This window comes from Dermacentor andersoni, chromosome 6 (genome assembly GCF_023375885.2).
Source record: "Dermacentor andersoni chromosome 6, qqDerAnde1_hic_scaffold, whole genome shotgun sequence".
NCBI lineage: Eukaryota > Metazoa > Arthropoda > Arachnida > Ixodida > Ixodidae > Dermacentor > Dermacentor andersoni.
This window is the reverse complement of record NC_092819.1, coordinates 19,715,543-19,731,507: the sequence shown is the minus strand read 5'-3', so window position 1 is coordinate 19,731,507 and position 15,965 is coordinate 19,715,543. Positions and strand designations below refer to the sequence as shown.

At 45.0% G+C, this 15,965-nt stretch overlaps 1 protein-coding gene across 4 annotated transcripts in view; it reads right to left on the bottom strand.

Moving 5' to 3' along the window:
- Positions 1-15,965, bottom strand: part of LOC126521324 (uncharacterized) — a 41,343-nt gene that overhangs the window by 12,990 nt on the left and 12,388 nt on the right. For all 4 annotated transcript variants that reach the window (XM_050169995.3, XM_050169993.3, XM_055065910.2 and 1 more), the window contains exons 7-10: positions 6,898-7,089; positions 5,479-5,581; positions 2,144-2,200; positions 241-486 (exon numbers count right to left, since the gene is read on the bottom strand). In XM_050169995.3, coding sequence (XP_050025952.1) covers positions 241-486; positions 2,144-2,200; positions 5,479-5,581; positions 6,898-7,089 — 598 coding nt within the window. The remainder of the gene's footprint in view (positions 1-240; positions 487-2,143; positions 2,201-5,478; positions 5,582-6,897; positions 7,090-15,965) is intronic.

Here is a 15,965-nt window from a genome sequence, read left to right as displayed (position 1 = left end):
AGCCTATTGACATGCCCTTCTGTCTTCCTGTTGGAGACAACATGCCAACACAGGCTTTCGTCTTCAGTGACACAACAGAATGCATCATGGTGCATAAAATGAGATCAAAATGCAGAATGGTGATAAATGCAATTGTTGCCAGTTTCCTTTCAGAAGTAGTGTTATTTAGAAGCACTGCCCACATACCCCCGGCCACTGAACTTGCAAAGCCAGCATTGAAGTAATAACCAATCTACTCACCAGGCCTGTTGCTGTTACGCACGCCCCCGTCTTCCGTTACCTTCTGAGCTGCCTGCTGCTGCTGCTGCTGCAGCCGGCGCTCATGCTGACGGTCCTCTTCATCGAGCTCCTCAGCCACCTGGTGCTCCCACTCGGCAAACGCGGCCCGCTTGTCACGAATAGAGCGCTGCAGCTCTTCCTCAGAGTCGTCTCCGCTCTCAGCACCACTGCTCGACTCGCTGTCGCTGCCATAACCGCTGATGCCGCCTGAGAATGGTCATGCCCACAGAGCCCTGCTTATCAGATGTCTCTACTACTGGCCTTAATAGACACAGATAAATGAAAGATAGCAAACTCCTGAATGGTCTTGCTTTCTGAACAGTAATTGCTTTAACATCATAAAACATTCTAGCAAGGTGCTTGCTTGACTGCAGAAACCAACCACATTTCTGATGCTGTTCTTTTTCTGCCATTAAACTCAACAACTATATGTTGTGAAAACATAAGGAACAAAATGAGACAGCTCCAAGAAGATGCTGCTTGCATTTGGAATCCAAGCAAACGATTCTATATGCCTTTCCTCGTAGCAAATGGTACCCTCAGTAAGCAATATGCACAATATGCACAATATCACCTTCAACTGCTCTTATTTCTGGTTCCCAGTCACCTTATATGTTATCTGTGAGCAGCATAAGATTAAAGTAATGCCACGTGTGAGGATTAAACTTGAAACCATCATTTCTTTGTATTTACAGGGCAACTTTACAATGAAAGTAACGGAATAAAATGGTAGGGCACCAAAGATTGAAACCAGGCAAAAACAAGAGGTGGGTTGTTGCGCCTCACTGAATTCGCCATTAATTCTTGCGCGCTCTATTTTTTTACCACTTGGGCACATAAAATATTACCCCAAAACCACTTTCTCAACTGTAATCCACATGAACCACGTTGGCTACATTGTTAAGGCATTACCCAAACCATATTATAATATTTTGGCACATAGATTATAGCTATATTTGAAAAACTTATCTAACACACTGACATATAATTTAAGAGTTTAATGATTGCTACCAGACTAGTGAGCGATTCTCGTGTTAAAACAATTGAAGTGTAAGGCAAGGCAACAGCAAACTTGCCCGGAACTGAGGCCAGAACTCCTCTACAAGATGTTCACAGTTGGGTTTGGTGTCAGAAAACTGATATTTCCTGTAGTGAAAATTCCTGCACTATCCAACCTTTTTGATTGCTGATGCACCAAGCTTAGGAGTTCTCAATATTCAGCAAACACAGTGGAACTTCGCCATATTTTTCTGTCGGGGCTGACAGAATGTTCACTCAGCCCAGTACACACTCCTGAAAAATACTGTATGCTGTATAGTATACTTGTGTAAGGGCCACACACCCCAAACTTGGCAGCCCATATATTGTGGGAAGAAAGTAAGGTGGCAAACAAACAGCATGTCTGCTCCTGGATCTTGAAAATGTGGCATACAATGCCTTCAGACATTATCATTATTACCTGTAGGTTACAGGCATTTCTAATGCGATTGACAGCAATGAGGATGACTGCCTTTTTAAAGGTGCTCGCAAACTGCGTCCTAGGAGCAGCAACACAAATTAAGATGGACTATTAACAGGCACATCTGCAGACAAAGGCCGGATAGAGTGCCATTACTAAGACAAAAAAAGTGTTTTATTTTCTTGCTTTCATGGACCAAAAATGGGACTGAATTGAAGTGACGCACCCTGCTGAAATTGGAAAAGAAAATATAAGTGGGGCCCTTACACAAGCATATATATGGCATTGCAGTGCACACATACACAAAAAGCATTTTTCTCGACACCAAATCCCAAAGTGTGAATGCACCAGATAAGCCTGCAAAATGTAACATGCTGCATTGACAGCAGCCTAGAGTGTACTTACCCAATCCACCGGTAATATTTGCCAAAGCGGAGGAGGATCTGAGCTGGCGGGCAGGAGCTTTTGCAGCAATACAGCAGAGGGGAACCATTTTAGTGCACTACACAGAGAACACAACCTAGACACAGGGGAACACCAAGTCTCCTGTTCACAGACACAAGACAAGATGTGTCAACACACACACAGTTTCTGAAAACACAGCCTAGACATTTGCAGTCACTTTCCTCAGACTGTCAAGAACCAGCTATACTGCATACATTTCAGCTCACTTGATATCATAGCCATAAGTCCCACAAACATGATCACTCACACTCACACACACACACACCAAAAGGAAATGACATCCAGGCTTCCTATTATTATACAGCCCCACATTCTAGCATTACAGCTAAATAATACCTTATATTACAGAAAGGCAGTTACAAACAATTTTAGGTAAAAGAAAAAAAAAATACAGTCCTTTCACATTGTGTTCATTCTCTTTTCCTCACAGCCTTGATACAACGTGCAGCGCTGAAAAGGGGGATAAATAATCCTACACAAATTTTAATATTTTCCTTTCTTCTTAACTATTGTGCCTGCTTCACTAATCGTAGTGAGAGAGAAACTTTCACCTTATTGCTTACTGGAGCATTCTGCCAAATTATAGATCTCGAAATTAATGAGGTTCAGCAGACATCTGCACAAAAACTAGGTGTTAGCTTTTTGTTTGGCACAAAGCAAGAGGTTCGTGAAGCAAGCTTTTCAGATGCAATTAAGGTGCACTTGCTACTTAAAAAATATATTGCCACATAATACCTAATGCAAGAAGTTGGATGCCTTTGTCCAACATTGTCAAATAATCAAGATGAACTCGGAGATTTACTGTTTAGTTTTTTAGTTTACAGTTTCCATACCAGTGGTGGAACAGCCATTTGACCTTGTGTACAGGTCTTGGCACAGGCAAAAATATAATTTGGCGCAGTGACAAGCACTTTTGGTTGTCAGTGACAAGTACCCTTATTTAACTCTAAATACTGGACAAGTCAACATTTTTTTCTGCCCGTGGTGCCAGCCCCCGTGTTTTTCACCTTTCCTCTCGAAAAGCTTTTTGGGCCAGACTCCAGATATCTCGAAATCTCAACTTTGAAAATACCAGGAAAAAGGCAACTCCGTAGCATCGCCTGCACACGTTTTTCACATGGCTGCAGCTGACTAGCTGAACCAAATGCCACGCTGCGCTCGCTGCTTATCTCTAGCCATTCTTTCTGTCTATCACCGCTCACTTGCCCTTGCTCAACTGCTCGCTAGCACTTCACTGTAGCTCACACATGCAGAGGTGAGCTGGTCTTTCCTTTTTCCTTCTCATTTAGAACGCTGTTACTGATGGATCAATGTGGTCACAGCGTATTAATCGTGGCCTTGCTCAACATGATAAGACACGAGAAGACACGAGCAGAGAAGACACGAGCAGCCCATGCACGGCGCCCTTAGAAGGCAGCATGCGAGCCCACAGCATCTCAGTGCGATCGCGGCTTTATAAAAACTCTTGCTTCAAGCTTGCGCAATAGTAAAGCTTTCAGCTCACCATCGTACAAGCTTGAAGTCATTTGTGGGCATCTTCTAAAAACATGACAGTTGCACTCTTCCACAGTTTAGTTTCTGTTATTGATGTGAAATTGTCCAGGATTATTTACGATGCAGAAAGTAGCAGTGTCCGCTTTATGGATGTCTGCAAACTGTTATGCTTGGACGACTGGCTTCAAATATTCCAATAGGGTCAGTTGTCTTGACTCTGGGCCAAGCAAGCTGCCTTGGCACAGTGTCAGTAAAGCCAGCGTCCGGTGCCAATGCACGCGAAAGTTACTGACAATATTATTGTGGCATTTTGGGAAAGCTCCCTGTGGTCTCACTCTCTCCTGTACACAATGAACGACCACTTTTTCGGATGCCTGAAATATCAGACATTGAAACCCTTGTCGCCTAATTTTTCAAACTTTTTGCTGTGACAGCACGTTCAAAACGGCGTTAAATTAAGCCACCATCGCTGCCATATTGATGATCTCACAGCCTTGAACCAGCGCTATCGCGTACCAATCTGAGCATACCGATCTGCTCAGTGCTGTCATTTGGCCTAACTGCTTTGATGTTCGCTGTCAAGCTTCCTGCTGCTCAGTGCCGTGTTTTTCATTTAAAGGATTCACCACTGTTGGTAATGGCACCTACTCTGTTTTCATTATCCTCACCGATGGTGCAGAAAGGACGGCAAGAATCTAAAATGTTGCATAATGCCGGTTCCCGAAAGTCAGCTTCGCCACAATATAGCGGTGTTACTCAGCAAAGCATATGCATTGTACTGCAGTGAAGCGCACCAAAAGTGCGAAGGGGCCACTGTCAAATGACATAAAAAGCGTTCCAAATAAACACGCAAGCACCCGCCGTCACCTGTCACAGTAGGAGCACCGAGACACTATTTATTTGTACTGGCAGGCCTTTAAAGCTATTTCTAACGTGGCTGTGGTGATTTGAGCCCTTGAGGGCAGTTAAAGGCATGCATTTGTTTTCAACTGCCCAATTTTTCAGACGTTCTCACGGTCCCTACAGAGTCCAAAAAATTGGATGTTGACTATATATAAATGTGCCGTGGAACATGTGAAGCTGATCAAAACCTCAACCTCAGAATCTGCTTTTCCAACCATGCAGAGTTTCAAGGAAAGTCCATAATCATAAGAAATCTATATGTCAGCAGTTGGGTACACGTATTACAAGATGAAGTGGCAGTGCCAACAACTATGCTAAACAATGCGCGACCAGACATTATCCGAGTCTCCTTTTTATTCAACATCCTCCTTGAACAAGCTCCGTGCCACACTGGTATGAGTACTGTCAAACAGCAGCACAAAGGGCACAAAAGATAAGACCGCACAGCAGAAGTACATATGGAACATTGGTCAGAAATGCAATAAAATTGCAGAAGCAGCAAATGGATAACTGACAGCATTGGTTATTTTCATAGCTATGGCCACTTCGTTGATTTCCACAATGACAACAACAATGGTGGCGTGGTTAAAATTTTTGGTTTCAGTTTTACAACTAAGGCAGGATCTACAAACGGCGGCTTTCATTCTCATGCTTCATTTGGCGAAATTTTCTGTTAAATGTTTTGGAGCATGAGGGAGCAATTGGTGCAGCTGTTCCACCACTGCATACAAACAAGCAAGAATACTGCAATAATGCTAGGTCTAATAACCAAGAAGAATGCACTCTGAAAATTGAATGCGCATCAAATCCTTCACAAATGCACAAGAGCTGCTCCACGTTGATTGCTACACACAACTTCAATGCTACACTGAAGCTACCTTTGAGGACTGCTTTCTGGAAAACCTCCTGGCACAAGGAGTGCATCTCTTCATTTGTCACTTCGAGCAACAACTCAGTAAGCATCCTCCGCACTTTCAGCATCTGAAAAAGTCACAGGGCCGTTCCTTAGCACACAGCATGTGCTCACAAATGTCGGCTACAATAATGACCGATTACTTCAGCTGCATGCGTAATAACACACCAATGCACAGTTGGATCAAGGAGGGGGCTTCAGAAAACGCTTCAAACCTCCTTAATCGTAAGGAACAATAATTACCCAACTGATTTCTTTAGGATAGTGTTTACGATAGCAGCATACATATTAAAATTACTTGAGGCAGAAATTTGATGTGCAAGTAAAAATTGTATGAATTTTTTAAAGAAACACAGCAATATTTCCAAGTTTGGTTGACAGTTTACCACTTAGAAGCCAGAGAAACAACACAATAAGGTAATTAATAAAGAGACAAATATCATACAGGCTCATGATCACACATGCTACTTAGAAAGAAAAAAAAGAAATAAGGAATGCTAGCTGTACTTCACCACATCTTTTGCCAACACTCTTTCTTACTACGTATACCATGATTATTGTCAGTTATTTCACTTTTGAACTAGTAGGCATCATACAAGAACACATTGTTTCAAATATGTCATGCTCTCTCAACATCACACAGTCTTTGCGTATCTAGCATGAAATTACTCTGTGCTACCTTAATCCCGTATTCAAAAAAGTTATTTCCCTCAAAATTACACCTCAACTTAGGAAAACAAATCACAGCATAACCCCTCGTCTGATGCGATCAACGCACTTCAATGACACTCATGGCAACGCCTAAGCAAAGATGTCTCAAATGCACTGGTCCAAAAACCTATTTCTCAAGAAACTCGCCATAAGAACTGCCCAGGAGCACTCAGGTCTGCTAACACTAAAATTTGGTGAAATTTATTACTGAAAGTGTTGACTGTTCATAAAAAAGAGAGATGTGTAGACTTTGTTATGTCAGGAGACTACAGGCAGTCTGCTCTATAGCCACACCAAGAGTGATCTGCGTCACTGAAAAACAGAAATGTTCATCCAAGAAGGGCCTGCTCGATAATTAAGCAGGTCAGATTTATCAACATAAAGAAATTGGTGGGCAATGTATTTGGATTCTTTTTTGAAACAAGATTTACCCTAATCCGGATACAAATGAAAAATATAAAACAAATATGTGTCAATACGACAATTGCTAACAAGCTCCACAAATCAGACGTTTCAGAATAAAATCTTGAAAGTTGACAAGTATGAGCATTACTGAATCACAGTCCCTACCTCAGATGAGGGTCGGAGGTATGCTCCATTTGGTGGAGCCTAGACATAACTTACAATTCGAGGCTCCATTAAGAATACTGAGGTTGGTCCCTTATTAGCTTACCATTTCCTGATGCTGCTCTTCGGGAGTCTGGAATCTGAAATCCTCCTCCCTTGTTCGCGCAGGCTCTGGCTCTGGTGAGGATTCGCGTAGTGGTGGCGGCGGTGGAGCACCATTGCTTTTTGGTGACAGCCTTGCACGACCACCTTCACTGAACATGTCAACAGCATCCTTGTCATCTTCAGAATCAGAATCCTAAAAGAGAAAAAATCCAGTAAGGACATGCCCCTCCCATCTGAATACATCAGTCAACCAAAGAATGTAATTCACACCACCATGCTCTTGGTCGACAGCTACACCATGAAGCAATGTAGCAATCTGGTGACAGAGGTGAGTTAGTCAAAGCTCATTTTGAGAAAAAGAGATGCTGTGAGATCAAGCAAGACACAAGCATTAAAAAGAGGCAGGACAAGTGATCATTCAAAACTGGATTTTCCATTGAAAAGTCACGTTATACAGCGACATAAGTGAGCAGTAAAACAAAGGGGAAAAAAGAAACAAAAAGAAACATGAATGGCAATTATTATTAGTCACGTTCAGGCACTGCACTGCACGGCGATACACAGCACAAACTATGTTTCCCCTAACAATGACAAATCACACCACCACAGTTTCATGGCGGCGGAATCGGCACTCTTCTGTTCAGCATCTCTGCAGACAATACATTTCTGATTTATTCTGGATAACACATGAAAGCAATGCACCTAAATGTGGCATTAAGTTGCATGCACCACGTCATGCTACACAGGGCTGGGCAGTATTGAAGCTACATGTATCTTAGATACTACCTTAATATACTCTGGGCATCTTGTATCTGTATTTTCATACATTCAAAAAGTCTTGTATCTGTATCTTTATTTTCAATATATCGAGTGAAGTATTGGGCATCTTGAGATACAAGATACACCTCTTGCAAAATCAATAAAATACCCAGTCATAGAAGGCAAGCAAGTGATTACAAGGGAAGGTATCCTTATGTTAACTAGCACTTATAATACATAACAGCAGGGCCAGGGACATATACAATGCATCAACACAGTGAAATCAAGAAACTCAGCACTTTCCTGTTTTACCGAATGGCAACTGCCCGCTTGCCTCTATTTTCTTGTAAAAATAGCATGCTGTATGGTGCTATATGACCAAAAGGAGCTAACCGAAACTGAAAGTGATCGTCATAATTGTTAGAAGAGTATGTGGCCAACTAGCTTGAGTTACAGAAGACACGGTCAATAAAGATAATAAACAAAATTCACTAAACTTTTTAAATGGTCTATGCTAGAGGACAGGTTATAACGCAGCAGCACTTATGCTCAGACTCTAAGGAAAAGATAAAAAAAAACGTGAAAGAGAAAGAGAGAGAGGCTGCAGTTTCACCGAAAAGGCGAAGCAGCATTAGTCATAGCGAAGTATACGACAATTACACGAAGGAAGCTTACACCACTGAGAGACGCCAGATTCTTGGTGGTGTGAGAGGACTTGGGCTGTGACAGTTTCCTACTACAGTCGAACCCGGCTATATCGAACTCGCAGAAAAACGCCTATCAGTTCAATATAGAGCATAATTCGATATAAGCCTGCTAAATAATTGGATGTCATAAAAGCACATACCATTTGTAAAATCACTTTATTGATGAAACTAGCTCAGTTTCGCATGAAATAGTCCTGCATTTTCTTCTGCTTGGGCAATTTCGCTGCCTGCGACGCATGCACTTCTCCACATTGTCTAAAGAGTCGGGAGCAGCTGAGGCCGCAACCTTCCGCATTCACGCTGAAGCACCGGACTAGTGTGAGCACACCAATCACTTCGGAGGATGTGGGCAAAGAACTGTTGTCGCTTTCCTCATTGTGCCCACTTTCACTTGTGCTCAATACGATGTTGGCAATGTAGTCTTCATTTTCTGGCTCTCCCGTGGTCGCGACACCATCATTTGCACTCACAAACTCGTCTACCATTGATCCGTCAACAACTTCCAGAAATTCTGACAGCTCGCTCCAAACTTCAGCAACACCGGCAACAGCTTCGTCACATTCATCAGAATTTACTCATCACCGAGCAAGCTTCCGAAAACCGGCACGGCTGAAGCAATTTCGGGTGAACCACTAGTACACGGCCGTGCATATGCATTGGGCGCCACGGGCACCGGGTCGAGAGTTTGGCCGATTTAGCCCTAATCACCCCCTTATTCAAGATCATGCTGAGCGTGCTCCTCGGAATCTTGCACACTGCGGGGAGATCTAACTTCTCACCGCGTTCGACCCAATTTATGATTTCGAGCTTCACGACAAAAGGCAAATTCCGCCGCTTCATCACAGCAACGCTGCAGGAGAAGGCTCACAAGGCGCACACACCATGAACCAGAAAAGCAGCGAGACAACTCGCACTTTCGCCATCCCGCACGACGAGGGCACAAGAGCCTCTGACTGGTTGTCTGAGCAAGGGCTGCGGGTGGGCCAGGATCATTTTTTGCAGGGGGTGTCGACGGCTCGCTCGATGCGCATGGTCACGGTAGGGAGAGCATTTGGATGGAGCCGCGCCGCCGAGTTTCCCCGCTACCGCGAGGGAAAGCCAACTTCTGGGAGCACTTTTCCGACATTTGACGTCGATATATCAGAAGTCGCTGCTATTTTTGTTCGATGGAAGTGTAATTTTTGCTATGTATACTCATTGAAACTATACCTTGTCCAGAAATTGTTCGATATATAGAATAATTCGATGTAGATGGGTTCGATATAGTCGGGTTCGACTGTATGAGGTCTTGCATTTTCTAATTTAAGGCAGTCACTTCAATTAACAATTCGAGGTCACACGAAGTTTTTTCAAGTACATGGAATACAGTCGATCCCGAATATATTGAACCCGGATATATCGAATTATTGCCTATATCGAACAGTTGAAAAATCCCCTTGGGAATTCCATGCAAAAGTATAGCGCTATTGTTCGCATATATAGAACTCCCGTGCACCGGCATATCGATGTATCGAACTCCGTGCTGAGCTGCGCCTCAGCAAGTGCGCTTCTCCCACCATACCCCACTCCTGCAAGTGCGCTTCTCCTCACAAAGATCTCGCGACGTTCCCGCGATCTTCACGCGCACCGCCCTGCACTCTGAGAAAGGGGCGTGTGGGTAAAAGGCACGCGACGAGGAGCACTTGGAGTGTGATTGGGTGTGAAAGGGAAGCGGGAAGCAGAAGCCACGCTGACCGCAGGCGCCCGTTTCCTGTGTTTTGGTTGGCTGACACCGCTGGCGCAGCGAGACAAACAAGGTCAGTGCAGCTTGGGCTTGTGGTAGTGCGGAGACACAGAGCAATGCATCTTTCGATTCGCTTTGTTCCTTTTATTCACGAGGCCAATGCAAAGGCTTGAGACTCATGTGGTGCAGTGCGTTTTTCTTTCCGCTTTTGGCACGTGTTCTGGAGCCATCGCCACAAAAAAACGCAAGAATTTGGATTTTACAACAAAGGCGGACATCATTCGACGAGTGGAGGCTGGCGAGAAAAAGTCGTCGGTCACCGTGCCGTTCAGAATTCCTCGCAACACCCCGAGTATGATCCTCAAGAACAAAGCCGATGTTAAGCTGAAGGCAGTGCAGTCCAGTCGCACTGGAGTGTGTTGTGTGCGTGTCCCAACCTTTGACAAGGTTGAGAGGGCATTGTACGCCTGGTTTTTGAATACACGTGCCAAGAACATACCTGTTGATGGCCCAATACTCATGGAGAAGGCCAAATGGTTTGCTGTGGCCTTCGGAGAAGAAAGCTTCACTGGTGGCACTGGTTGGCAGCAGCTATTTAAGAGTCGCTACAGCATTATCGTAAAGACCCTTTTGGGCGAAAGCGAGGCGACTAGCACAAGTCACATAGAGAAGTGGTTGTCTGAAGAGTGGCCAAATATTTCCGACGGCTTTTCGCCGTCGCGAATATTCAATGCAGATGAGACGGCACTGTTTTGGCAAATGCTGGCAAACAAGACTCTGCATCTGAAGGGCACTGCATGTTATGGTGGAAAGAACAGCAATGTGTGCGTATTGTTTTTGCTTACTGCAAATATGGATGGGTCATGCAAACTACGGCCGTTTGTTATCGGAAAGAGCAGGTCGCTACGTTGCTTTACGAACGCGAAAGGCCTCCCGGTTCGATACGCGTCCAAAAAGAAAGCTTGGATGACACGCAATTTTTTCGTTGAGTGGCTACAGGCGTGGGATGCCGAACTGGAGAAGTCTGGCTGCAAAGTGTCTTCTTCTTGACAATTGTTTGGCCCATCATGTCGTCTGCCCATTAAAGCAGATCACCCTCAAGTTTCTGCCGCCAAACACAACGGCAAAACTTCAGCCTCTCAACCAAGCCATTGTGAAAGCGTTTAAGGTTGGGTACAGACGACGACTGGTGCAGAGGCTCCTAATCAACCTTCGATTAGGAATCGAACTCAAGGTGGACCTCCTCGGAGCCATTCAAATGCTGGCTGGTGCTTGGAACGACATGAAGCACAATTGTGAACTGCTTCCGCAAAGCAGGCTTTGTGGTAGCTGCAGACGACGGATGTCTTGACAGTGAAGACGATGACGCCGGATGCCTGGACAGCAAATTTCGCGAGCTCTCGGCATTCCCAGGCGCCATCCCAGGCGTCGTTACAGCACGCGATTTCGTCAGTGCTAATGACGGCGAGCAAGCTGTAGCGAATCACGCTGACGCGGAGATTGTGGCAGACATCATGGTTGATGAGGACGCAGACTCGAGCAGCGGCGAAGGTTCCGATGAAGAGGACCAACCACCGTGCACTGCAGCTGAACTTACATCAGCTTTCAGCGTTATTCGCCGCTGTTGAGGCACAATGGAAGGAGCTGACCTTTCTCATTTGGACACTGTCAACAAGCTTGAGGACAGCTTAATGAACTTGATGGTGCAGAAGAAAAAGCAAGCAAAGGTCACAGATTTTTTTCTTTCGAAATGAAGTGCTCTGGTCATCGCGCTGTGTTTTTGTTTTTTTACGTGCCTTGGAGGCACAGATTGTTAAGTTCCCGTTAGTCACGACATCAGGAAACTGCCTTGAGATATGTGGAATTGTTAGAGACGCTTTTGACATGCATATTTTATATTTCGAATTATCTATATATCGAACTATTTCGCGATCCCCTTCGTGTTCAATACATCCGCGATATCTATATATAGGGTTCAGAGAGCTGGTCGGGCCCACCAACGGCCCCCACCACCGGCAGAAATTCAAACTTTGCGCCTATGGCAAGTCAGCATTTTTCCATGCTTTTCCAATGCCTTCAAAGAATAAAGCAAATAAGTAGTTGAGTAAGGCTAGTGCTATTTCCAGATGCATGCAATACATGCTATCTGCTGCATCGTTTGTAATAATATTATACTTTAAAATTTATATTGAAGGGCTCACCATGACTGTTGATAGTTGTTATGCTATCTTGGATGTCAAATCATCTGCTGTTACACTGCATGTCATTTTATCGTCTGACGGTGACAAAGTACATGTAAGCCGAGCATTTTGAAATACCATCATCACAAAAAAATTTAATTCTGGAGTTTTACATGCCAAAATCACAATCTGATTATGAGGCATGCTGTAGTGGTAGATTTCGGATCAATTTCGTCCACCTGGGGTTTGTTAATGTTGCACCCAGTGCACGGAACACAAGCATTTTTGCCTCTCGATCCCATCGAAATGCAGCCGCTGTGGCCGAGATTTGATCTAACGACCTCGTGCTTAGCAGTGCAATTTCAAGGCCACTAAGCAGCCACAGCGGGTCTGCTATAATCACAGGAGCACACAGTTTCTTACACTATGAACATTGGTGCAAACGTTTTGTGCCACTGTACAGGTCCTCTTATGCTGCTTAAAAACCAAGTCTGCAGAGCAACATTTTGTTTATAAACTATAAGAAATACTTCGAAATTCATGCCAATCTGTCCAGTGCATAATGTGAAGCCTGATGTGATCAAACATGCTGAAAAATAAGATGCTGATCCGTTTTAGTAGTAGCCCACAGATAATTACGTCATCCCAATTACAAAGGTAGCATGAAAAAATTGCGCACCTCCGTTCATCTGAGGTGATATTTTTGAGCAATCATTTTCGGGGATACGATCACTTTCGCGAGATTTCGTTTGACACAGCACCCGGTGCATCGGCGTTAAGGGACGACGTGGCATCTGGCACTTTTCCTACAGACGACGCGCTTGGCACTGTGCAATGAGCGCTATCGGCTTTAGACAGCGACACATCCGGTGCCAAATCACATGAATTCGATTGTACCCACAAAAGTGATCACGCAAAAGTACCGGGCCTGATTATAGTTTTCACAAATTTATATAGAATGTTGCGGAACCGTGGCATAGTACCTTCTTAGAACAATGCTTGCATGTTCATAAAAATTTGAAAGGAACGAGGTGTCATTGCAGAAGTTAAGAAATTTGCAAGCAAACTATTGAAAAGCTGCAGTGGTCCATATGAGGAGTTTACTCTATGGGAGTGTCTTAAGGTACAAATGGCAAGTATCATATTGTATACAACTAATCTGCTAGCATCTTGTATCTGTAGCATGATACAATTTTAAAGTATCTTTGCCCAGCACTGCAGTTACGACACCTGTTCGCAGTTTGAGTGCGAATGACCAAGCAGTTTCATCGCAAGATCCATATATACCTGGCGCTATTATTTAATAAGCAATATAAAGGTGTGCGAAAATTCGAAACTTTCGAATAACAAATCGAGTAGTGTCCTATATTTGATTCAGTCTTCGAATCAAATAATCTCTATTCGTAAATACGAATATTTTTTTAATACTTACTGAATATTTTAAAAATGTCCAATGCACACAATGAAACAAAATTGGAGTAAAAGCAGGAAAATTTTTATCCCCACGGGCGTAGTATAGACATAAAACACGAGAACTTGCGCAGTGGAGTACTGTACAGTCGAACCTCGATATATCGAACAGCGCGGTGATCGCAAAATAGTTCGATATAGCCAGAATTCGATATATAAAATCACGTAGAAAACGCGTCAAAAACTAGCGCAAATCAATCAATGAACCAATCGTGGCGCAATAGATACTCACATGAAGCTTCAAACAAAGTATTTATTTAGTTCGCTGAAAGTACTGAAGCAGCGTAGCCGGCTTCATATTGGCAACCGCGTGCTTGACCACGGCGTCCTCAACATAGTCCAAACGGTCCACAATAGACAGTCCAGTGCCTTCTATTGCGCCGCAGTAGCGGCGTACAACGGCCAAAGCAGCTACAGCCTCAGTTGCAGTCGGGAGCGGGGCAACATCAGCGCTTGCTGGATCAGCCTCGGCAGCGTCTTCGTTTGGCCGCTCAGCAGTCACTTCTGCCACGATCTCCACGTCTGTTAACTCCGCCACTGTTCCGGTGCAGTCGTCACCGCCAACGAAGTCCGCAATGCACATGATGTGTGGCTCAGCACCGACAAAGCGCTCCAACTGGCTCCACGGCCGCCTCGATCACGCGCGCACGGCGGGGGCAAGCCTCGCCGTGCGCGCGTGATCGAGGCGGCTTGCCCCGCCGTGCGCGCATAGGTGCGCGCGTGATCGCGGCGGCCGTGCTGGCTCCAAGCCGCCGCGTGTGTACGCCGCTACGTTCAAATGGCGCCCTCGGCGCAACCGATGTGGGCAGCTGTCGTACGCAGCAGTCTGGAACGCCGATCGCGCCGCCGCTATCTTCGAGGTGTTGCGGGAAAGCTCGCCTCATGTCAACAGAGCGCACTTGGTCTGGGGCGGCGGAGTTCGATATACCCATTTTACATCCGGCCCCGTTCGAAATAAAGAATTAAAAATGCATGCGATTTTTCATGTGATATAAAAATTGTTCGATATACGCAATAATTCGATATATCCGTGTTCGATATATCGAGGTTTGACTGTATTTACACAATTGTAAGTCAACTTATTTTTTAAAATTTGAATATCTGAAGTGGGGGGGTGGGGGGGGGGGGGGGGTCGACTTACAATCGAAACTGAAACATGGCACCGCAAAAAAAGCGAGACCAACGGGATATCAGGGGAGCTACAATGTAGTTGCAATTTTATGTTTGCTCTACGGCCCCACCCGTAGCTTTCTGCTTTCCCATGCATTTGTTTGCTTTTCGGAAGGGTTTTTCATCATTTTTTAGAGTTTTACAATGCACACAACACTCGTGGGGGGGGTGTCGATAGTTCATGGAAGTGCCGCTGTTCAATTTGCGGCGGCACCCTCAGGACAGTGGTGTTTGCAGGGAGTATCAATAGTTCATGGAAGAGCAGACATCGCTCACGTGTTTCTCTTTTCCTGTAGCTCTTTAGTTTCATGCGTTCGATTTGACTGCCAGGCACGTGCTATTTCCATGCTTCCTCAGTCGTCGTGAGTGCTCAGAGTCCACTAAACAGTTGGTACCGTATTTACACGACTGTAAGTCGACTCGAATGTAAGTCGACCCCCCCATATCGCGTGACCGAAAAAAAAAAAAAAAATAAGAGAGCATACCCGAGGGCGCATTCGATAACGAAAATTTATTAGTAGCTGACATGGTCACTGGGCTACTCGTCTTCACTAGTGCTGCCATCGCCATCGTTGCTGCGGTCCCACAGCGCGTCGTGGTCCAGCGAAATTTGAAATTTGGCAAACGACCGCACCAGGAGATCTTGCAGAACAGCAGCCCACGCCAAATGCACCCAACCACACGCAGCCGTCAGGGAGGCTCTTTTGACAGGTCCGGTTGGCGTAATTTCGCAGTCTTCTGCCGCCAGCCACTCGTTGTACTCACGGCGGAGCAGAACCTTAAAATTAAGGCGAAGGTCCGGGCTTGTTTCATGACCACGTCGCACTTCACTGGCACGGACCGATCACGCATTTCAGCGACGTACGCCGCAAGCTTAACCTACAGCTGCGGAAAGCGTCCAGACTTTGGCACGTGGGAAATTTCTCACTTGTCGTCACAGGTGAAAATTTCGCTTCGCTGCAGTCGCCACTCTCGCACCACCCGTTTAGAAACATCGAAATTGCAGCCCGCTGTGCAGTGATTTGTTTCTTCGGCGTAAAGGATGGCAGCCCTCTTTAAC